The sequence below is a fragment of the Varanus komodoensis genome, unplaced genomic scaffold (genome assembly GCF_004798865.1).
Source record: "Varanus komodoensis strain SLA01 unplaced genomic scaffold, ASM479886v1 scaffold26, whole genome shotgun sequence".
NCBI classification, from domain to species: Eukaryota; Metazoa; Chordata; class Lepidosauria; order Squamata; family Varanidae; genus Varanus; species Varanus komodoensis.
This window is the reverse complement of record NW_025335684.1, coordinates 614,828-637,144: the sequence shown is the minus strand read 5'-3', so window position 1 is coordinate 637,144 and position 22,317 is coordinate 614,828. Positions and strand designations below refer to the sequence as shown.

At 62.1% G+C, this 22,317-nt stretch overlaps 2 protein-coding genes across 3 annotated transcripts; one reads left to right on the top strand and one right to left on the bottom strand.

Moving 5' to 3' along the window:
* Positions 1 to 3,757: 3,757 nt before the first annotated feature.
* Positions 3,758 to 4,072, top strand: SNN (stannin). Its single transcript, XM_044433609.1, has one exon. The coding sequence runs from the start codon at positions 3,764 to 3,766 to the stop codon at positions 4,025 to 4,027; it is 264 nt and encodes an 87-aa protein (XP_044289544.1). The 5' UTR covers positions 3,758 to 3,763; the 3' UTR covers positions 4,028 to 4,072.
* A 2,619-nt stretch (positions 4,073 to 6,691) lies between these two features.
* TXNDC11 (thioredoxin domain containing 11) lies at positions 6,692 to 22,127 on the bottom strand. 2 transcript variants are annotated; one of them, XM_044433607.1, is made up of 11 exons: positions 19,657 to 22,127; positions 18,934 to 19,031; positions 18,292 to 18,421; positions 17,963 to 18,056; positions 15,457 to 15,569; positions 14,490 to 14,690; positions 12,623 to 13,403; positions 10,917 to 11,062; positions 10,183 to 10,292; positions 8,659 to 8,739; positions 6,692 to 7,579 (listed from the first exon to the last, which is right to left on the bottom strand). In XM_044433607.1, exons 1-11 carry the CDS (start codon positions 19,852 to 19,854, stop codon positions 6,967 to 6,969), a joined length of 2,565 nt encoding a protein of 854 aa, XP_044289542.1. In that variant the 5' UTR covers positions 19,855 to 22,127; the 3' UTR covers positions 6,692 to 6,966. The 2 variants fall into 2 exon arrangements, with proteins under 2 accessions (XP_044289542.1, XP_044289543.1); XM_044433608.1 differs by lacking the exons at positions 18,292 to 18,421; positions 19,657 to 22,127 and having other exon boundaries at positions 18,934 to 18,990.
* Positions 22,128 to 22,317: the final 190 nt, after the last annotated feature.

Below are 22,317 nucleotides of genomic sequence, written 5' to 3'. Positions count from 1 at the left end.
GGGGCTTGTGCCCAGCGCTCTGCGCGCCGCGACCCCCCTGCAGCTGAGCTGCTGCGCACGAGGCGAACAGGAGCGCAGGATCCGGCCCCTCTGTCCTTAGGGCCTCTTGGCGCACGTCGCGTTTGCCAGAGGCCAAGACCGAGGGCGGGAGGGGGCCGCGGGGGCTTCCTGGCGGGAGCAGTGGGCACGCCGAGGCTTGCCACTCAGCCCCGAAGCGCTCCCGCAACTCGTCCCCCCGCGGTCCAGTCGCATCAGCAGCGGTGGCGGCTTTGGGGGGCTTCAAGGTGGCCCTTGGTGTGGTGGAGGTGTGCGCTTGGTGAGCCCATACCTCCACCGACAGGCGCGGGGAGAGGGAGAGCGGCGGTCGGGTTGGGCGGGCCTCTGGAGCTCTGGGCTTGAAGCGGGGTGACCGCACAGGCCGCGGATGAGCTGTCACCTACCAGCCAGTCACGGGTCTGGGGAAAGGCGGTGGATATTTTGGGCGCCTCGTGATGCTGAGTTTGCCTGCTCGGCGGCTGCTTCCGCAGTTGGGGTGCAGCGAGGGAACCCGGCTCTGCAGTGCAGGAGTGGTCTCCACCGAGAAGCCGGGCGCCACAAAGCTTAAAGCTGTGAGTCGGGCAGTGGCTCCCGTGCATGCGAGCAAGTCCACGTCGTGTGCCTGCTGCACCTGCTCTTCTGGTCGGTGGCCCGCCTGGGATGCGGCAGCCGGACTCCGGCCAGTTCTCGTCCCGGCACGGTTGCGATGAGTGGCGGGAACAGCGGGCGCCCACGGCTAATGGCCTGTAAGGCCAGCAAAGCATGGCTCCTTGAAGGCAAGCCGATGCAGCCGCCTTTGAGAGCATTGCGACCTCCTGGCGCTTGGAAGTAGGATGCGTCTTCCTTTCCCTCAAAACTCTTGATCCAGGCAGGCGTGCAGGATGGGATCCAGAAGCAACCTGCAGCTTGCTCTGGGCCCAAACTGGACCCCCGAGTTTCTAAACGGCTGAACCCGTAAGGTGGCCTTTGAAACGCAGCTTGCGGCACCTGTCCGAGGCGAGCTGCCGAGGGGCCGTTCTGTGGGAGTAGCAGCCCTTGTCAGGACGGGCTGGTGGGGCCGGGGGAGCTTGCTGCCCGGCCTCTGCACCGCGCAGGCCCCTGGGGGCCGGGGCAGCCGGACGTGAATGCCTTGCTCGGGCGCTGGTGCACTTGTGCCGGGCCCCCTCACAGTTGTGTGGCTTCCCAACAGCTTTGTGGTGGGTTGTCGCTTCTGCACCGCAGCACCGTGACGCCCCAGCCGCCCCCTCGGGCAGAGCAGCGAAGCGCATTGACGGGCTGCCTCCCCGCCCTTCAAAGTGAGGCTGCAAGAGGTGGGAGCCCCCGCTCTCCACAGCAGCGGGTTGGGGGGATGATGTGGGATGCGTTGGCAGCTGTGGGACGCTTCGCTCAGCCCCAGCCGTGTGAGCAAGCACTGCCTCGTTCTCCCGCCTGCCCGCATCCCCTCGTGCCTGGTGCCCGCCACCGCCCACAGCGGCCGCCCTCGAGTCGCTGCAGGGCTGGCTGGGCGTGGGTGGACTCCGCTGGGCAGAAGAGGTGGTTCTGGGAGGGGAGAGCCGGGGGGGACACACTCGGGGGGCTGGAAACCCACCCGCTGGCAGGCAGGCTGCAAAACGGAGGCGGTCTCCGTTGGCAGGGTGGCGGGTCCCTCTGCCCTCTTCCCCTTTGGCTTCGCAGCAGGACATGCCTCCGTGCGGGCAGCTGATGCTCCTAGCAGCACGTGCTGTCAGGGCTGGCCTGCCTGGCGGTGCGCTGCCTCTGGAGTCTTGATGGGATGGCACTCGGACTTGCGCCTGCGGGAGACCCTGGCTTGGCAGTCTGGGGTGCCGACGGACAGACAACCCAGAGAGGCAGGCCGGGGCTGTTGCTGGGGCTTTCCTGGGCGGAGAGACCAGGTGCAAGGCGGCAGAGGCGAGAGGCCGCTCCAGCAGCCCTGGTGCGGCCCAAGGGCAGACCGCCCAGCTTGTCCCCTTCCCGGGACGGTCTGTCCGGTGCCGCCTGCTCCTTTGTGCCTGAACCCGGGGATGCCGCGCATGGAGCCCGGAGCCCGATTTCTGCCATGGAGCGGTTCTGCCCTCATGATAGCCAGATTTGTATGGCAGGTCAAGATGCCACTGAAGGACGTCTGAGCTGAGGGCCCCCAGCAGGGTGGCCTTTTTGTGGCTAGGAAGCAGGAGGGACGAAAGGCCCTGTCACTCTGGTGGAGCAGCTCCAGTGACCACTGCACAGAGCACCATCCATGCGCGAGGCGCTTTGGCAGTCACAGGCACTTAAAGCTGAGCGTTTTTCCTGGCTCAAGAGGCTTCTGGACTAAATATGAATAGGGAGGATATTAAAAACCTCCTGCAGCCTTCCCCAGTCGGGTGCCCTGGGGAACTGGTGGAGGTTGTAATCCTGCAGCCCTCAAAGGGCACCAAGGCCGCTACCGAGTTTGCCATATTTTCATCCCCCCAGTAACTAATGCATTCTGGACAAACTTGGCAAGGTTTAAATATCATGGAAACAGTTACTGATACTTAAGAACGAAATAAATACAGCACAACAAACAGCACTGGAATAAATAAAACAGCCACAAAACTAGGTTTCCAAAATGCCTGAGAAGAAGAGAAAGTTTCTTGTTTGGCACCGGAAAGATAACACAGAGGTCAGCCAAACTTCTCTGGGGCGGACATGCCAGAAAGGTGGTAGAAGCGTTTGGGGAGGACCTCTGAAGACAGCCAGATGCTCCGAGCAGGTTTAGGAGGGGTAGGAGAGAGAGTGCTCAGGAACCTGGTTTAGCAAATCTCTGAAAAGTTTTAGTCTTGTGTAAAAGGGTTTTAGCACTTAAGGAAAGAGAGGGGAGATTCTGCTGGCCGACTCAATCAGCCGCAGCGAGGAGAGGAGGTGCCAGTGGCACCTGGACAATGACGCGTCTTTCTCGCAGCCCAGGCGGGGCGCTGCAGTGGACAGGACAAGCCGGCCTACTACGGCTTGTGCCGCGGGGGGTCGTCTGCGTGGGACTGCAGGGCATCTGCAAGCATCCACGTCGGACCCGGCAGCGTGCCCGGTTTCACCTGCTAATACCTGGGGTGCCCGCACAGCGAGACTTGATGAGCCGATGAGGAAGGGCAGAGTGAGCGGCAGGCACGGGCCGGTGGGGGTGCAGTGGGCGGGGGGGCGCCTTCCCAGGCTGGCCACCGGCAACTCCCGGGAATGGCCAGCTGGTTTCGATAGCAGCACTGTTCAGGAGTTCATGCTGTGCACTGGCTCTGGCACGGCCAGCGCGGCTTGCGAGGCACATAAAGCAATTAAATGGCAAAATGAAAACGGGACGTTAAAAGCACAGCCGCAGTGGACGTCGACCGATATTTAAATGGCTGCGGAAGATCAAAGCGGCTCGCCCGCTGCCAAAAGGAGCACAGCCTTCCCTGAGCGATGCCTCCGGAGGGAAACGCCGTCTCGGTCATCGTGCGCCTGGCCTGGGGGGGGGGGGCAGGGCCCCCGAACAGGACCGCACTAGGCGAGCGCGAGCATGTCGGAACCGGGTGTCCTTCCAGTGCGCGAACCCGGGCCGTGCGTGTGGGGATGACGGGCGCTGCTCCGAAGTGAAGGAACGCCGCCGCCTCATGCTCGGCGCAGCGCTGGGCTCGCCTGCTCCCGCCCCTCAAGGCCTCCCCTTTTGTCATTCCAGGAATCCAGGTGCCGCTGAAGACGCCGGCGATCCACCCTGCCAGCGACCCCGGCAGCCAGCATGTCGATCACGGACCACAGCCCCACCACGGGGGTGGTGACCGTCATCGTCATCCTGATCGCCATCGCGGCCCTCGGGGCGCTGATCCTGGGCTGCTGGTGCTACCTGCGGCTGCAGAGGATCAGCCAGTCCGAGGACGAGGAGAGCATCGTGGGCGAGGGGGAAACCAAAGAGCCCTTCCTGCTGGTCCAGTACTCGGCCCGCGGGCCTTGCATGGAGCGGAAGGCGAAGCTGGCTTCGAGTGGCCCCGAGGCCCACGGCTGACCGGCGGCCCCGCGGCGGGCCGATGGCCTGCGCCAGGACGGGTGCTGAGGGCCGCGCTGGGCCACGGCGCTCGCTCGGCCTGCCACGCGGGCCTCGCCGGGAGGCTCGGCGCCCCGTGGGGATCCGTGCCCTGCGCGCGCGCGATATGACGTGACGTGATGCGACGCTCCTTGTTGCTCCGGGACTCGCTTCTCTTTCCGGAGCAGGGCCCATTGCCGGCGATGGACACACAGCAGCGTGCGAGGCTGTCCGGCTTGTTACTTGAAGATGCCACTGAGCCTCCGGGATGGAGCTACTGATGTAATGTGAACTTGCACAACTGTGAACTGTGTGTACATAGGTGGCGGTGTGCGTGCGTGCGTGCGCGTGTGCTGTGCTCCGCGCACATGGGAATGAAGTGAATGCGCTTTCGCAGATGCAGCCCTCCCGGATTCAGGAGACGCATGACCGCGAGCGGGATCTCTCCGGAGCCAAACTGAGGGAGTGTTTTGCTGCTTTGGGGTCCTGGTGGGGAATTTCTGTAGCAGCCGTGGCAAGACGCGGGGGGGGGGGTTCTCTGGGCTCGACGCCATGTAGAGCTGCAGCTTCCTTTTGCTCCCGTGTTCATGCCAGCGCCCGCACAGCCCCCCGGGGAGAGGCATGTGCTTGCAGGCGATTCGGAGGATGCGCTCGCCACACGGTTTGCTCTTTCTCGCCAAGCCGGTGACAGCTGTGCTTCAGGCTGCTGGGAGGCTTGGTCAGTGGCCGCCAAGCGGGCCCGTTGGGAAGGAGGGCCGTTTGAGGCGGAGAGGCTCCTCGCCGGGCCTTCCCCGCTGGAATGTGCTTTCACGCAACTGGTCCCCCACTGGCCGCCCACTGCACTGATGTTTACATGTGCTCCTGGCCATTGGGACACGTGTAAGCGAGCTCGTCACCATCACCCCACGACTTTGCCTCCGCTTGAGAGATGTCAGCCAGTGTATTTTGCAGAGAAATGCGTTTGTCTTCTCCCGTGATAGGGCTTCCGTAAATAGCTAAATGTAGGGGAGGGAGTGGGAATGGAAAGGGAAGTCAGTACTGTGTTTCCTTAACGTCTGTCACTGCCGAGTTTCCTTGACCCTTGATGCCAGTTTCCATACTAATCCACCTGTATTTTTGCTAAGTAATTTGGCAGGAATGAGGCTGTTCCCCTCAACCCAGTTTTCAAATCAGGCCTTCGGCTTCCTTCTAGCTCTCACGCTTCTTGGCAGCCATTTGCTCCACGTAGGACAACGCTGGCCCGGCCCAGAGAAGGCAGGCACGCTCCCTGTCCGCACCGCTGTGCGCGAAGCTGCGGCCAGGGGGGCTCGAGACGTTGGCTCGCAGCCGCCGGAGTCGGAGGGGCCTGGCCAGCAGGGCCGTCCTTGCTCTTCTCGGTGGATGGTGCCACCCCTTTCCAAGGGCTGCTACTTCCATCTGAGCTGGTAGATTCACTTCCTGCTGGTTTCCTGTTTTCTGCTGTGAGGTTGACACGCTGGCCTAGCCTAGCACCCGAGAGCAGGGACAGCGAGAAGGGCAGGCACTGGAAAGAGCTGGGTGGCCAGAGTGCCTCCACGCAGGCCAGTGGGTGCCGGCCCAGCCAGGGGGAGCGCAAGGGGAGCCGCCGGGCCCGGGCGATGGTTGCCCTTTCATGGCAGGATTTGTCTTGAGCATCCTCTACTTTGCCCCTGCATCCATCTATTTTCCAAAGAACTTGCTGAGCGTCTCAGATATGCGAGGACTGGGACGTTAATCCTTCGTCGGCAGTGGAAGAGCGAAACGCCAGCAAGCGCCGCCGGCGGACGTGTTGCCTGGGATGGCGTGTTGCCATGCAACACACCCGGAGGGAGCAGGCGCAGAGAACCCAGCCGGCTGCCGTGTCCCGAGCTGGACACCTGGCACGTTGAGCCAGTGGCTCCCGGGGTCCCTCAGCCCTACCCGAAGATGCTGGGGCTGGGCCCGGGCCCCTCTGTGCGCCAGGCAAGGCCTCGGCTATTCCGCACAGCCCTCCTGTGATCTTGGAGGCATCTCCAAGCCGCTGGCTGGTCTTTGGCAGGCAGCAAACAGCCTCCCGGAGTCCCTGTGGCTAGCGGCCACCTCCACAGGTTTGCCCAGTGTTCTTAAAGCCACTGAAGCCCGGGGCCACGGGCCGGTTTCCCTGCAGCTCTGAGAGGGCCCTCTGCCAGGATGCCCTGCCCACGGCACTGGGGCTGTGGACTCCTTGCTGGGTGCAGCTGGCCACGGGGAGTTCTGACAAGGGGGACGGCTGCTCGGCTGCAACACGGGCCTCGCGTATGTGGGTGGGACACGGTCCAGCTCGTCTCCCCCTGCTGCCTGCTTTCTCTCTTCTGAAAGAGGACACGGAAGCCTTTGCTGAGGGTGAACCCCGAGGGTTAGGCTCAATCCTAACAGAAGGCCGAAGCTCAGAAAAGAGAAAGTGAACCAGCTCGAGCAGCCCCTTTAATGTTTCTCCCCCATTCAGCTTCACCAAGTACACACGAAGTGGAGCAGCCTCTCCATTCTGCAAAGAAGTCAGAAGATGCTGCAAATTACCCTGCTGGGCAGTTTCCAGGATGCACGAGCCAACGTTACCTTAACCGATGGAGATCCAGGCGGGTTTGTCCCAGGGGTGGGGTGGGAGGAGAGAGGAGTTTCGCACTGCCGTCCTCCAGCCAAATTGTTTTAATTTAGGTTAAATCGATACAAAATCTATCAAATTAGTGCAATAGCAAAGTGCAGAGAGCAGCCCCCGGACAATTGTGCCTCGTAGGTCTCACGCTCTGTCCATCCAGTTTATGGCTCATTATAAAAATATCCTTTGATTTTTCTTATCTAGTACAGCAAAAAAAAGCTTTACATTGAAGTTTCAATAAAAGTTTGCATAAAGACTCTTCCTGGTGGAGACCACACTTGATCGGCGTGGGCCGGCCCCTGCGGGGAGGCTACTCCGTCCAGTTCTCCTTGGCGTGCTCTGGGGCCAGCTGGCTCTCCAGGTGGGGGCTGTCGCTCTGCTCCGCGGCCCCGAAGCGCTCGGGCGCCCGCGCCGCCAGGCCGGCATCCTCCGTGGGCAGGCTGACCTCCGGCTGCGGCTCTGGCCCCAGCTTCCGCTCCATGGAGGCCAGCAGCACCTTGAGCAGCGTGTTCTCGGCCAGCAGGCTCTCGGAGGCCTCGGCCAGCTCCCGCAGCTTCTCGGCCAGCTCCTCCAGCTCGCGCGACTTCTGCTCATACAGCCCCTGCAGGTGCTCCTGGTGGCTCTGCAGGGCGCGCGCCTCCTGCTGCAGCCTCTGCCCCTCCCGGCGGGCCTCGGACAGCTGGGCCTGGGCCTGGGCCCGGGCCCGGTGCAGCGCCTGGCTCTCCGCCCGCAGCCGCTCCACCTCCTGCTCCAGGCGGGCGATGCGGCCCTGCTGCAGCAGCGACTCCCTCCAGAGGCAGCCCCGCAGGCAGGGCTCCGGGCCGGGGGCGGCGGGCGGCGGGCGCGGGTGGTGCAGGATGAACTTGAGGAGGTTGGGGAGGGTGAGGGGGGCCCCGGCTGGGAACCTGCTGCTTTGTTCCTTCCTGGGGGGTCAGAGAGAGGGGGGTGAGGCCGGGCGGGGGCAGCGGGTCTCCGCACACGGGGCTGGAAAAGGCCTGGCTGCTCGGTGCCACAGCCGCCCTGTGGAGGCCGCAAGCCAGAGGCCGTGCTCTTCCCGCCATGCAGCTGCTCCGAGGCTGGGGGGGGGACGCTGGGCCCCTGGAAGGGCTTGGCTGAGCTTTCCGCGGCCCCCCCACAGCCCTTCTCACGCTCCTGTCCCTCAGCAGGGGGGCGACAGGGGCGGCAGCAGCACGATGAGGCGGAGATTGCCGACCGGGCCCGGCTCAGGCTCTTGCCTCTGCTCGGCCGCCCCCTCGGCGCAGCGCTGCCCTGACCTCGGCCCCCGCCCCCGTGCTCTGGGGGGGGGGAATGCTGCCTTGCCCTGTGGGGCTGCTGGATTCCAGCCAGATCCCTCTGAACCCCCCAAAGCCCTGCACAAAGCAGATCTGATGGAGGCTAGGGAAACGCACCTGCCCAGAGGGGGGGCTGCTGCTCTCGCTCGGACCCCGGGGCCACTGAGCGGCCTTCCCTGGGCCAGCTGGCACCCTCCAGGCGTGGGGATTTTCACTCACATCAGCGCAGCCAAGGAGCAGGGATGGGGGGTGTTGCTCCAAGCATCGGGAGGGTGCCAGGTTCGGGAAGCGAGGTTTGATGGGTCAGGACCCTCGTGAGACAAGCACACCTTTCCTGGTGCTTCCGAGTTGTGCGCGAATATCTGGGAACGCGTTGAGCGCACGCACGGGACCCCCGTCGTGAAGCTTCTGGGACCGCGGCTGGCCCAGAGTGCCTCCTGAGGCAGCAGCTGCATTCACTCGTGGGCCCGTCCACTACGCTCCGTGGCAGCTCGGCCCACAGCCTTCAAACTGCTCGGATGCGGCTCCGCATCTGCTTGGACCGACCTGCTTCCCTGAGGCAGGAGGGCAGGCTGGCCCATGCCCCCTCTCCGGGAAGGACCCTGGCTGCCTCGCTCAGCCCCTGTGCAGCCCTCACCTAACACATCCTAGTCAGAACCCCCCAACTGCCTCTTCATGCAAAGGAAATGAGCAGAGCAGAGCAGAGTTACCTGTCATGGGGGAAAAACAGGACGTTGGGGAGGTGGTCCGTCATGAATTCCCAGGGCAAGTCATTCTGAGAAACATCGACCCTACCGAAACAGCAAAAGAATAAAAATGCACGGATTACAAAGGGCCCCTGTTCTGCGGTCAGGCGTGACCTGCTCGCAGCAAAGCCCCATCAACTCCAAGCAGGAAACGGGGGCGCAACAGTCGCTCCCGGTAAACAGCGAAGGGATGGGATGCTCGTATTCCAAGCCAGCCAGAGTGAACTGGAAGGACCAGTTCTTTGGCACAGGATAAAAGCAACTTCCTGTGCCCAGGATAAAAGAGACTTCTGAAAAAACATCTGGAGAACCACGTAAACAAGACCCGGGAACAAAACATTCCATGGGTTGTTGCGTGGCTCTGCTTGGAGCGACAGGAGGGATGCCGGAAAACTGCACACTGGCAAAGCGTGAACCGTCCGGCACAGCAAACCTTTAAGGAGCAAAGCATCGAGGAAAACGGAAGGCTGTCCCCGAATGTCTTTTCCCAGGGACTTCTCCCCATCCGCAGGACAGGCCGGGCTGGTGTGCTGATGAGGAACATCGGCCGATACCACCCAGTCTGGCTGAGCTGGCCGTTCTGGTCCCAGGCCGTGCTGAGCGAGCCTCTCGGCTGAAGCGATGGGTGCTTCCTGTCTGGCGGCTCGCAGCGGGGTCAGAGCTGAGTTTACGCAATCGCGTCTCACACTCCACACAGACGGAGCAGCCGCGTTCCACTCCGGAGGGGCTCCCCGCAGCACGGCCACGCTCCCCCAGCATCGGCCAGCAGGTCTGACGTTGAGCCCGCAGCCTCCGCAGGCCTCCCCCTTCCCGAGCGGCAACATTGGGAAGGGGGCAGTTTGCCTGCTCTCCAGGGACGGGGGCACTAACGAGCGGTGCCACCATGCTTGGGCCCAGCGGAGTTGGAGGTCTTGCTTCTGTCTAGACTTGTGCCCCAAGGAGGCCGGCCAGCCATGGCCTTGTTATTTGCTTGGAAATACGGTGGGTGAGCAAGCTAAACTTTGGAAAGGCGGGAGGAACAGACATGCTTAATTAGCTGGTGAGCAGTCTCTCAAAGGGCAAAGCTTAAAATACACAACCCTGTAATCTGCCCATCGATTGCTTTCGAGTCACACTGCGGCGGGGAGCGCTCGGAGCCGAGCCGGCGAGGGCCGCTCAAGACGACCGCAGCAGCCCAGGGCCGTCTAGCCCCGGATTCGCAGCGATGGGGAGAGCCCCCTGCCCAGCCAGGCTTCGGAAGCTGTTTCGGTGCTGGCGCTGCCAGACTGGGGACCTGGCAGGGCCGGGTGTGGGCCTCTGCTCAGCCACGAATCTCACTGGGTGACCCCGGGCCAGTCACTCGCTCTCGGCCTAACCGACCTGGCAGGGCTGCTGGGAGGGCATAATGGAGCGACGGAGGCCGTCCTGAGGGGCTCAGCGGGGGAAGAGAGGTGGCATTTGAGCGCAGGGTTCCAGCCCTGCGAGGGCACCGGGCACGACCAAGCATACCTTGCCACAGCGAAGTTCTCGGGAGGCAGGATCCGCGCGAGCTGGATGAAGATGTGGCTCAGAGACATGCAGAAGCCGCACCACGGCGCGTAGTACAGCAGCAAGACGCTCTGGAAGGCACGGGGGGGGGGGCAGGTGAGCCAAGATCTCCTGAGCACAAGAGGCCAGGCATCAAAATCGCTTTGCTAAGTCGCAGCTCCCCTTGCCTGCCTTCTTCCTGCCGGGGGGATATCACTGCTTTGGTGCCCCCGACTGGGACGCAGGGACAGAGAGCAGCCGGGCCTGCACCTGTCTTCTCCCCCGTATTTCTCTCTCGTCCAGCCACTACAGAGGTACCCTGCAGGCTGCAGTTCTACCCAGACACCAATGAGAAACAGCTGCAGTCAGAGTTATGGGGGGGGGGGCTGGCATGGGAAAAACGAGTCACATGGCACTGTTTCCCCAGGAAACTGAGCACAGGAAATGTGGATCCGGTGGATTTCATCCACAACCTCACAACAGCCCTGTGGGGAAGGACAGCAGGTGCCCCGAGTCGCCCAGGCTGAGCTTCGTGGCTGCGTGGAGATGTCACCCCAAGCAGTGGTGGCTGCTTCCTGGGCAATTTACAACCGTCCGACGCGGCCGCCGCGCCACGGCCTCGCACACACCTGCCGTTGGAGGCTACGAAAAGCAGCAGGGGCTCCCAAAGAGCCGCGGCACCCCCAGCCACAGTCCACGCACCTCGCGCGCGTTACCTTCTCGCTCTGCAGCACGGCCTCGTGGAAGGTCTCGGTGGTGACTTCTCTGATATGCTGAGGGCGAACGGGGCCGGGCCGCGCGTCGCCAACGAGGTGCCTTTGCAAGGGACTGTACACAACACTGTAGTTTTGAATGAAGCTTTCTAAAAATGAGAGCCAAGGGCCAAGAGGTTATTTTGACACGTCACGGAAGGGGAAGTTAAGCCCGAGAAGCAGGTGGTTCAAGTCCGAATTCTGGCAGGCCCTTTCCATGCCTACGTAGGAAGTCACGGTCCACAAGGAAGGAGAAATACGATGCATTTCTCATTCCTCGTCTTCGATCACCGTCTGCCTGGTGTGCACATTCTGGGCTTCTGCCAGCATGAAAATTAGCTCCACGGGAAGGGCTGAGCACCCTCACGAACTTAAAAGTTTTAAACAATGAAAGCACCAAGCCTACACTGCTCGTCCTCCTGTTACCAAGCAAAGCACGTGAGCCAACCGCTGATAACGTCTCGGGAGAGCTGGCTGAAGCTCGCCATGGCCGGGGGCGGCTCCGCAGCTGCCCCACCCCACACCCCGCTCTTCCCCGCCGCTCGCTGGGGGCAGCCCAGATCAGCAAGGCAACGGACCGGGCGCGTTCGTGGCCCGGCTCCCGGCACAGGACTCGGCTTCCTCCAGGACTCTTCCACGGCGGCTCTCTTGGGTTACGACGATTGTATCAGGAAGTCCGGGTGCAGCATAATTGCGAACGACCCTCCACGGCAGAGCATCTCGTGCTCAGCAAGGCTCCCTCAGACCGCAGATAAAATGTGGGAACAGCAGGGGCGCTAAGCAGTCAGTGCGTGCATTAAGGCATTTCTCTCCACAGAGGCACGCTGCTGCGCGGGCCAAGGACGCACAAGGCCACGCCTGGCTTGGCACCTCGACAGCGCCCACGGCAGCCCGGGCAGCCTCGCCGGGAAGGCCCCATCCTGTGCCCCCGGAGGCACGGAGCACGCCCCCCGCGCCGTGAAGGCTTGGCTTAGGCAGCCAGGTTGCCTCCGAGCCGGTCAAGAGCCTGGGCCCAGCTGGCGAGAGCAGCGAGCAGCACGGCCTTCACAGTGGTGTCCCCAGGGGGCGTGTCCCGCGTCCCTAAGGAGCCAGTGGGTGGCCCCTGCCTTCACGTTGCGCATCCGCCCATGCCGCCTCCAACGGGCCGCTGTTCGGGGTGCGAGTGGTTTCCGGGGACCAGCAAAGGGGGCTCGCTTCCCGGCCCACCTGCTCCCGCCCCACTTGCTGCCGCCAAGGCTCCCGCGGCGTGGAGCCCCTGCCTGCGGGGAGCAGTGGCCCCGGGCAGAGGGCCTCCCGGGGAATGGGCTGCCGGGGAGCCTCTCCTGCCACCAGCATCGCGTGAGCGTGCGACGCACTCTTCACGCGCCTGCCGCGAAGCTCTGGCTCGTGACGCTGCCTGCTGCGTCCTCTTTCACGAGGTCTCCCACATCCTTCCCTTAAGACGCCCCAACGAGCGGAGCAAACGCTTTCAAACATCAACAGCCGGCGTGGCGCAGCGGAAGCCCCCCGAGGGGCACGGCGGCCCATTCAAGCCCACGGCCCGACTTCCCCGCAGGAGCGGCTTCCCCAGGACGCCCTCGACCGCGAGGCACCTGTGCACAGAGCGCCCCGGGGGCAGACCCTCCTCCGCAAGCAGGCAGGCAGGCAGGCAGCAACAACAGCTACTGCACCTAGAGCCGCCCTCCGCAGGGCCTGGCTTTGATCCAGGACGTAATGCACCTCCTCCGCCAGGTCCACGATGGCGGCAAACTCCTTCACGGGGGCGGCCCTCGGGGCTCCCAGCCTCTCGGCGTACATCCAGGAGAGGTTGGAGTCCAGCAGGTAGAGGTTGAGAGTCTTGTTGGTCCTGCAACTCAGGCCGGTAAAGTTTGCGCCGCAGAAGGTGCTGGCGGGGCGAAGCCCGTGCCCGTCCTCAATGTGAGGGGCAGAGCTCCAGGGCCGGTCCTTCCATCTCTTCCCATGGGAAGCAAATGCCGCTCCCGGGCGCCGGGCGGGCGTCTTCTCGGCCCCGCCAAAGCCCAGCAGGCCCCGGTTCACCGTCCTGCAGCAGGCCGTGTAGTGGCTGAAGGGGCTGTAGAAGCTGAGGAAGTTGCTGCAGAAGGAAACGGTCCTCGACACGACCTGGAAGAAGGTCCGCTCCCTGAGGTAGAGCGAGTCCACGGCGGCCTCGATCTCCGAGAAGCTACAGTGCGGCCCGCCCAGGCGGCTGGGCCGGACCCCCGCGGTCTGGTTGACGCACAGCTCGCAGACGTTGTGCGTCCGGGAGATGGCGTGCCACTGCGGGGGCAGCACCACCGTGTGGCAGCAGGGGGGCCTGGCGGCAGAGGCGGCTTCTGCCCGGGGCAGGGGCAGCCCTGCAGCCGCCAGGGGCTCTCCTTGCAGGTGCTCCGCGTCCGGCCCCCCTCGCTGGCTTTGGTTGCAGCTGTTGTACTCCAAAGCGAGCCTGAACATCTGCAGAGGGAGGAAAGAAAACCACATGGGCCTCGGGCCTCGCCTGAGCGGGTCACCATCACTCTCCTGCAGGACGGGAGTGGAAGACGCCCACCAGAGCGGGGAGGGCGCTCATCTCTCCAAGGGAGAGGGGGATCTGGACACACACGAGGGTGTGATTTTCGCTCCTCCTGCTTGCTGCCCCTGCCCCAGGTCCAGAACACGCAGGCCACCCTCCGGGAAGCTTGTCAGCCAAGCAGAGGCCCTTACAAGGAACCATGGGCAACCCGAAAGCAGGGGGAAGGAACGGAGATGGCCACCGTGTCTTAGAATGTGTCGCTCGTCCCTACGAATGCAGAAGGCAGCACTGCCAGACTGGCTTCCCGCCCGGCCTGCAAGAGGGGCCCGCAGGGCGCGGTGGGCAAGGGGCAGGCACAGCCCCGGAACCAGGGCGCCTTGCCACGCGGCTGGAAGGCCAAGCGCTCCCGAGGCGGGAAGAAAAATCGCCAGCACTCCTGGCGAAGAGAAGCTGCTGCCCCTGTCAGTAAGCAAGTTACGCCAGATGCCCCCGAAAGCGGGAGGAAGCCCGGCTGCCCCATTTTGGGCCAGGAGCAGCAGCCTGCCTCCGCCAGCACGGCCAGGAGTCCGCCTTTCGCGGGCGCATGGCAGCCCCGCACCAGCAAACACAGGGGACGCGGCTCACGCGGGGCCTCGTCCCGTGCGCCTGGGAGCGTGCGCCGCGTGCTGGAGGCTGCCGAGCAAGGCTGCGCGGAGCTGCCGCAGAGGCCCTCACGACCGCGGAGCAGCCCCACGGCTTCGCTCCTCCCCCCGCGTCAGGGGGCGAGGGAGCCGGCGTCGCCACTGGCGGCAAAGCCAAGCGTGTGGCGGGCACGAGAGGAACCAGGCGCCGCACAGCCCTCGCCCTTCTTCCGTGCCGCTGGATCTCGGCGTGTCCCCCAGACCGCCCCGCCCCAGCCTCCCCCGACGGCGAGCCAGCGCTGCCCCCGCAGGGAGAGGCCTTTGGCCCGGGCCGCGGAGGAGCCTCAGCCGGGCCGCTGCGCCGAGGGGGCTCTGTGGGTGGGCTGGGGCCTCCCGGGCATGGCTCACCTCATCCACGAGGGGGTGGCTCTCCGCCAGGGGGTCAAAGGGGAGGAACAGGAACAGGGCCGGGCCCTTCTTCAGCTCGTTGTGCAGCAGGAGGCTCTTCCCGCCGTGTGGCCTCAGCCAGCGGATGAACGTCTCCTGGTTCTCCAGCGCCCACCTCCAGATGTCCTCCGCAGTGCAGTTCATGGCCTCATGCGGGTAGAGCTGAGGAGAGGCAAAGGGCGTTCCTGGCGCCGTCGGCCACTCTCACAAAGACCGACACGCTATTTCCTAGGAGGGGCAGCTTCTGCCTGTGCTTCACCTGACCCCAGACGGTCAGGGCGCCTCGGTTTTACGGTAACGCGCATGTTAGCACGGCCCACGCTCCCCACCCAGCTCAGCGTGCCCTTTCGGCCTGTTTTGCACTGGAGAATAAAGCTGAGGAGGCAAGAGGCTGGGAGTTTGCTCATGGCACAGAAACGCCTCAAGCGACGTGGGATTTTGCTTACCCGGCATTTCACCGCAAGGGAAAAAAACACACCGCATCCCCTTCATTAAAATATTTGGCAGAAAGGGAGAGAATGGTGCCAGTGCTTCTGCATACAAAACAGGACTGACCTTGGCTGCGGTTATATAAGCAGACTCATTTCCCTTATTAGATGCTCATTCTCTCCCCCTGCTCTCATGTGCTCCGTCCCCCGCACACACTTGCTTCGGGGACACCCGCTGTTCTGAGGCCTGCAGCACCCACCGGCCGACCCAGCGGCAGATGGCTTCACGCACGCCTGCCTGCCGGAGGCCGCTTCGCCATGGGGCAGCCACGCCAGCTGACAGGGAGGCCTGGGGCTGAAGCTGCTCTCAGAGGCCCAAAGCCTTGGCGCCTGTCCCCAGGCACCACTCCTCTGCCTGGCATGTCTGCCTGCCTGCCTGGCACTGGCTGCTTCGCCGCACAGGGAGAGCAGGAGGACAGGCAGGGAAGGGCGTTACTCACGAGGGAGGCGCTGAAATGCCTGTGCAGGTAGACGCTGCCAGAGCTGGCGAGGGAGATCTCCTCCGCAATCAGCCTGTCCGTGATCACCCCAAAGTGGATCGTTCCAAGGTGATCTGGAAGAGCCAGGCAGTGGAGATCAGGGAAGGAAAGCAGGACGACGCAGCGGGAGGGAGGGAAGCCACCGTGCCGGGAGGGGTCTCTGGAAAACGAAGGCACCCCCCCCATTTCCAGCTTGGAGAGGAAACAGGAGCACAGCCCTTATGCTGCTGTTGCGCTTCTACACCGAGCTGTGGGTGGACAGCATAATCCAGGCTAAAATTCAATCCGAAGAGAACTCGGGAAATTGGAAAAAAGCTACAGCAGGAATTGCGAAGATAAGCATGTGGCCGTCCCCGTGGAAAGCGACTTAAAACCCTTTGAGGTGCGAAAGCAGGAGAAGAGCCAGGAGCAGCACTTGAGGCCCAAACCCTGCGGTCCCTGGAGTGGGTGTTCTTTCCTTCCGCCCTCACATCCACATCACGGACGCATGAAAATGTCAGGGATGAACATTCTTCTGAGAATTAACACATTAAGCCAAAGCAGGAGGCAGCGAGGCCAGAAACCTGAGCGTGAGCCTCTCGCCCTGGCAAAGCCTTCCGTTAACAGACGGCTCACGCGCTGGAGCGGCCCACCAGCTCCGCTCCTGGAAAGGCGGGCGTGAAGTGGAAGGAACAGGCGGCCTTCCCCCCGGGCACCAAGCGGTTCCTGCCGGCTGGGGTTTGTTCCGGCCCGCTGCCTGGAAGCCAGCACCTCAGCCCGGGCCCTCGACCGAACCGAGGCCCGAGAAGGGCTCCGCGGTCGCCTCCGCGGCCTTTGCTGCCCCTTTGCTCCCTGCCAGCCCTGAAGCACCATGCGCTTCGGTGCCAGGCCTGCTGCTCTGTGAGTCGGCACGGCAGAGCCGAGGACGGCAGCAGCGCACGCACCTCCCCAGCACAGCGCTGGGAAGCAGAGCGCCCGAGGCATGAAAAGGCCGTCTCCCCAAACGCCGTGGAAACATGCCACAGAATATCCACGTGGGAACCAAAGCATCTGGGGCCCGTGGGCATGTCATGCCCGAAAATTCAGAAGAAAGATAAGAGCGCCGGGTTTCATCTGCCTGAGGAGCAAGGATCTGCTCAAGGTGAACATGACCGGAAGCGAGGGGCTCGCCCCCAGTCAGGCCAAGGGAAGAAGCCTCGCTGGGGAAAGGAAGGTGAACCGGGGCGGGGGGAGAGTGCTTAGAGCTCCGGGGGCCCCCTGCCGGGGCTCGGCTGCCCCGTGCCGGAGTCCGCGTGGGCCCTGAAGGGCGCCTGAGTGGCGTGGCTGGGTCACAGCGGGCAGCAAGAGGCCCCCGCGCGTTCACAAGCTGAGCACGCGGGCCGTGGAGAAGGGGAGGAAGCGCGCAGGAGGGGCAGGGGCAGTCCCCGGGAATGCGCACAGCCGGGGCCATTCGTCCTTCCAGGCTCAATTGGCCCTCCACTCAGACCCACAGGACGACCTTTATCTTCGTATCGGACTTACACCCCGGCTGCCTTCTTCTCACAAAGAGCAAGGGCGCTTTCGGGTTCACCACCACTTCGTTCTATCCCCACAGCAGCAGCCCCGTGAGGAGGGCGTCACTTGGTGGCCCAGAGCGCTCCAGGGCCTGGCGGGGACCAGGAGTGGCGCCTTCCACGTGCTGCAACCAAGGCTTGCCGGCTTTAGGCAGAGTGCAAACTGCGGCGAGAAATGCCGCCCGTCTTTCTGGCCCAGAGCTCCCACCAAGACCCCTTGCGATACGTTGAGCCCATTGTAACTTTCCAACACGCTTCTGTGATCCTTTCCACGCCAAGCCGATCCAGCCTGCGGTGAAAAGCCAATCTCGATTCTGCAACAGGAGCCCTAATGACGTTGCTGCTCCTGCAAATGACAAGAGCCAGCCCGGGCTCGTGTCATTTCGCTGTCCGTGAGCTGAAGAGATCTCCGCTCCAAGAGTGCGCAAAATCACAGGGGACTGCGTTGGATGAGCTCCAAGGCGAGCAACCCGCTGTTCTGCTCCCACTGCTGCCAGCTGCTGCGCGGAAGCCCACAAGGCCACCACCGCCCCCTGACCCACATTCCCCAGCCACTGCCCTGGAAGGCGAGGGCTAGAGATGGCACGGGCCCTCCTGCCTCGCGTCCTCACGGTCTCTCTCGGTCCCTCTGAGCTACTGCCTCTGCACCACCCTTGCTTTGCGCCCATCAGCTGCATGGGACGGCCCCTCTGGGTTCCAGGCGACTGGCTTTCCCCTCACTGGGAAGCGCTTTATCAGCCCTCTCCCAGCCAGCCTCCTGTCCCCACACCGCCTGCTAAGACCAGAGGCCCCAAATACCACAGCACAGCTGCTCTGATCCCCAGATCACTTCAATGGCCTCTTGCCACACCTTTTCCGTCTCTGTCGTATTACCAGAAATACAAGGTGCCCACAAAAGGCACCGCTTGCCGCGTGTGGGCAAAGCTTTTACTTACCTTTATTTAATGAATGCAGCGCAGAAGTAAAGAATGTCAGGTAACCAGGGGGCTGGGGAGAAGCATTGAACTCAAAATATCCCAAGACTCCAGGCTGCAAAAAAAACGAGAGCAAACTGAGTCAAGGGCACTGCTGTGACTCACAGTCGGGAAGGGAGAAAGAAAGCTAAAGCCGCCAGGAAGGGCCCTGCCCAGCCTTGCCTTCCAAAGCTGCTCTGGTTCCCAGGGAGCCCGAGAGCAGACGACCCTCCCCACCAGTAGCAGGGCTGCACTTGGCATAACGGCTAACCCCAAAAGCCCGAAATGACGGGACGACAGAGCTAAGTTACCTCGTAATTGGAGAGGAACTGTTGCAGTTTTGATCGAGATGAGACATACAGCAAGGGAGTCATCACTCGGCGAACAAATTTTTCAAGGTAAATGGCATTCATTGGGCCTTTGTATTCGATAGGCCCAAAGCTAGTACGAAAGAAGAGCAAAAGCACACTCTGTCAAGAGTTTAAGCACTAAATTGGCCCCTAGCTGTGGAAGGCGCTTCCCAGAGGAGCTGCTCGGCAGCAGGCAAAGGAGCCCTTCTCGTTTTCCTAGGAGTTCTGGGAAGTCCGCCCAACATTTTGCATCGCATTTGGAAACGCCGTACTGCTGCCAGCCCTCCCTCTCTTACCGTGGGCATTCCCACAGAGGTTGCAACACGCTGCACTTAACACCACACAGAATCCCCTTGACCTCGCTTGAGGCAGGGAAGAGCGCTGCTGGCCAAAGGAGCCAAGGCGCCCCACGGAAGAGCGAGCGAGTGCGCGCGCCACACAGGACGCCCACGGTCCCGCCGGGTGAGCCACGCTGCGAGCACCGGTCCTCGCAGGCGGGCGCTGCGGGAGGGCGCTGCTCCACTCCCCCAGGCCGGCACAGGTCCCGCCCCGCAAGGAGCCGCTCTGCCCAGCCACGGCAAGGGGCGTCGGCGAGACTCTCACCTCCGATGGTACAGATATATGACAGGGAAGTAAAAGAAGTGCTTCTGCTTCCGGCATTTCCCCTGGTTCCACCAGCAGTTGATTGCCACAAACAGCACCTGTGGAGGGAAAGCCACGCATGGTCGGCGGAACCCAGGGATCCCTGCGTGGGGCAAGAGGCCTGCAGGGCAGAAGATGAGCTGAGCAACTGCAGGAGGAGCAGGTGTGATCCCGAGAACTGCCCCCTCGTTCCCCACCAGGGAGCCCAGGAGAACTTTTACTTGCAGCACTGGGTGGGCTGGGGGAGAGAAGAGGGGCTGTGCCCAGAGTGAGCCAGGTGAAGCAGAGAGCCCGTGGCCAAGCCCAAATGGCCCAGTGAGCTTTAGGACCAGGGCTAGGGTTCCCATCACAGCCCATGGCCAACCCGCCAAAGATTCACACACGGCCACCCAAGTGCAGAACACCTGAAAACATCTTGTGATTTACTGGACTTCTTAGAACCTTTTGGCAGAAGATACACAAGGCATCTTACAGGCAATCGCCACGTATTCCAGCCTCTGGTTTCCCAAACGCAGAGCTGGATACCTTGGAAGGCAGCAGGAAGGGAACAAGCAGAAGAGGAGAGGTGGCAAGACGGGGCTGGGATTGAACTAGCGAAGGGAAGGAGTCCGCACAGGCGGAAATTCTTTGTAAAGAAGAAAACGGGCGGGAGGCGGGAGCGCCTTCGTGCCCATTCCACAGTACCTGGTCGGCCAGGTGGCTTGCCACTATCTCAACCTCCTCCCTGGCCGCAACGGACTGCCCACACCACGGAGCGTAGAAAAAGAACAGCGTGACTTCCGAGTCCTGGCGGATGTCCTCCGCGTGATCCAGCTGCCCCAGGAAGAGGTCGTGCACTGGAGACACGGAAGAGAAGAAGCTCACCGGGAGCCTGGCCGACATCGTCACGTCTTTTGTGCGGCTGGGGAGAGCGGAGAAGGGCAATCAGGCGGTGTCTGCTGGGCATCACGAGCCCACCAGCGCCGCAGCCTCTGCTTTCTCGCACCTGGCTGGCTGGCAAAAGCTAAAAAGGAGCAAGGTATCTGCTGCCACAACTCTGACCAGAGTAACTGGTTTCATATCAACTTGTTACTCTAGATTATACACCTTACGGAAAATCTGACAGAAGCTGATCCACATTCCTGCCAGGCCAGCCCCGTTTCTCACCGGAATCCCTCTGGGGAAGCCTGGGGACATATTGTGCGAGCAAGAGCCCTCGTCCGCAGCTGTCTGCCAGCAACTGGTGGCCACTTATAGGCGTCTCCTGCACGAATTTACCTGCTCCCGTTCCGGAGTTATCAGAGTCAGTGGCACCCGCCACATCTTCAGGCAACGAACTGCCAAGGCCTGCTACTTGGGGTACGGAGCACCTCCTTTTGTCTGCCCCTTCCATTCTATTTTAGTGTGACCTGTTTAATCACCCTTATTTATGCCCTGCTTCTGGAGATCCTGGAAATGCCCGGTTTCCTGCAGTGAGGAACAGAATCCCACACTTTCAGTTGGCCCTGAAACATCTTAAGGATTCAGGCTGAACGGATGGAAGAAACTGCGGAAAAGTTTGCGGGGTGCAGCTTTCCTGATGCACAGCAGCAGTTTAAAGAAGGGGAGCCCTTGCAAGTTACACAGAGATTCAGCCGAAGCTGACCTCCCGGCACCTCCCACTGGCTCCCACAATGATGTATCGCTGTGCTTCACTGCCTGATTATTTGCATAACAACAGCAAGAAGAGCATAATCATAACAGTGAATCACTGTTATTTTTACAAAGCCACCTATTCTAGAGAGTTAAGTTTATATGAACGGCATTTGTATTTATTCCCTTCTTCTTACTGTTAACTGGACTCAAACAAGGATTTTCAAAGTGCTCTGCTATTTAAAAACTTCTCTGCTTAAAGCTACGTCTGTAGTTCTCATGCCGGAAAAGATGATTCATGGAAAGCCGCAGCACCTGAAACGAGAGCTGCCACCGCCTGCACACACCTCTGGCCAGCTGCCACCGCGAGCCTCCCAGCTCGCAACCTGTTGTACCCATGAAACCAAGACCAGGGACACGTCAAACTTCCTCCAGCAGGAAATTCGGGTCTGTCCTTCAGACCTACCACAGGACATTCCCTTCTCAGAGTACCGAGCCAGAACTAGGATCCTGGTAAACTTCCCCTGTATGTAGTGCTTTCGAACATGTGTTGCACACCGTCTACGGGCAGAGTGCGTGTGTTTTCAAACATGCCTCACATTCAGACATACAGCTATACATGCATACGTCAATCACTTTTGCAAACACGGGGTTTTTCTCGATCGCGGCAAAGACCTCTGTACGCCAGCGCTGCTTCGAACCCTGGATGTGTCTGGGAAGCCTGTCAGCGGGACCTGCGGACCAGCCTGCCCCGCGACACTGCGCACCTACGAACCAGGCTTCGTGTCACCGTAAGCACTTGCTGGTGCCACACAGCAAGTGGCAGACTGGCAGGGGTGACCTGCTGTGAGGCTGCAGTCAAGGTGGGCAGGAGACAGGCCCAGGCCAGGGCACGAAAGCAAGGGTGGTCGCAAATGACTCGGAAGCTCTTCCCAGGTGAAAGCAGCTGGCTGGTTTCTGTTCCACAGGTGTTATACCAGGTGGCCACCTGCGGACTCTGACCCGACAAGGCAGTTGTTTTTTTCACGGAAGGCTGACTCTCCGAACCTCGTGCCCTGAGCCGACCACAACTCTGACCCATCTGGGGGAGATACTGAGATCTGCAGCACAACAGACGTGGAGGACACCAGGTTGCCGGAAGGCTGAATTAAATATAGGAGCACGGGATGGATCGGTCAGCAACTGTCAGCCGTGAGGGCAGACAGAGCCCCAATATCTGCCTGCCCAGCCCCTAAGACGCCTCCAGAGAGCCTTTTCTGGCTGCCCCTTGCCTGCTGTGGCACCCCGGTTGTTGTGCTGTGAGCTCCCCAGAGGCTCTCCTGAGGCCGGGCAAGACCTTATTTTCTTAGGCACTGTAGCCTTTCGCTGGCTGCTGTTTTTAAAGCGTTGCTGTATTTTAAATCTTTGAATTGCTCCTGCGCTTCCTTCTGGTTTCACATCGTATCTTTAATCGTTGTATTCACTGTATTGGGTTCTGCATTAGGATCCTACGCCAGTTTTTCTGGGCTGCATCTCCGTCGTTGCGAACGGCGGCGAACTTGCACGGCTGCAAGGCAAAACGCGACGCGCCGCGGCCGCCGCCCGGCTTGGCCGCCCGACCCGCAGCCTCTCCCTGGCCGAGGCGGGAGCGGGAGGCCCAGGCGGCCGCCGCTCGGCTCGCTCCTTCGCACAACCCGGGCGCGGGCGCCGCGGGGCCACTGGCGGCCGCGGGATCCCGGCGCCTCCGCTCCCGCC

What these genes read in the sequence shown, in the direction of transcription:
- SNN (XM_044433609.1), top strand. Translation starts at nt 3,764, where the DNA reads ATGTCGATCACGGACCACAGCCCCACCACGGGGGTGGTGACCGTCATC.
- TXNDC11 (XM_044433607.1), bottom strand. Translation starts at nt 19,854, where the DNA reads ATGTCGGCCAGGCTCCCGGTGAGCTTCTTCTCTTCCGTGTCTCCAGTG. An exon ending in AGTTCCTCTCCAATTACGAG is followed by an intron (nt 18,057 to 18,291) that starts GTAACTTAGCTC and finishes TTTTTTTTGCAG; the next exon opens with CCTGGAGTCTTGGGATATTT. An exon ending in GCCACCCCCTCGTGGATGAG is followed by an intron (nt 13,404 to 14,489) that starts GTGAGCCATGCC and finishes CTCCCTCTGCAG; the next exon opens with ATGTTCAGGCTCGCTTTGGA.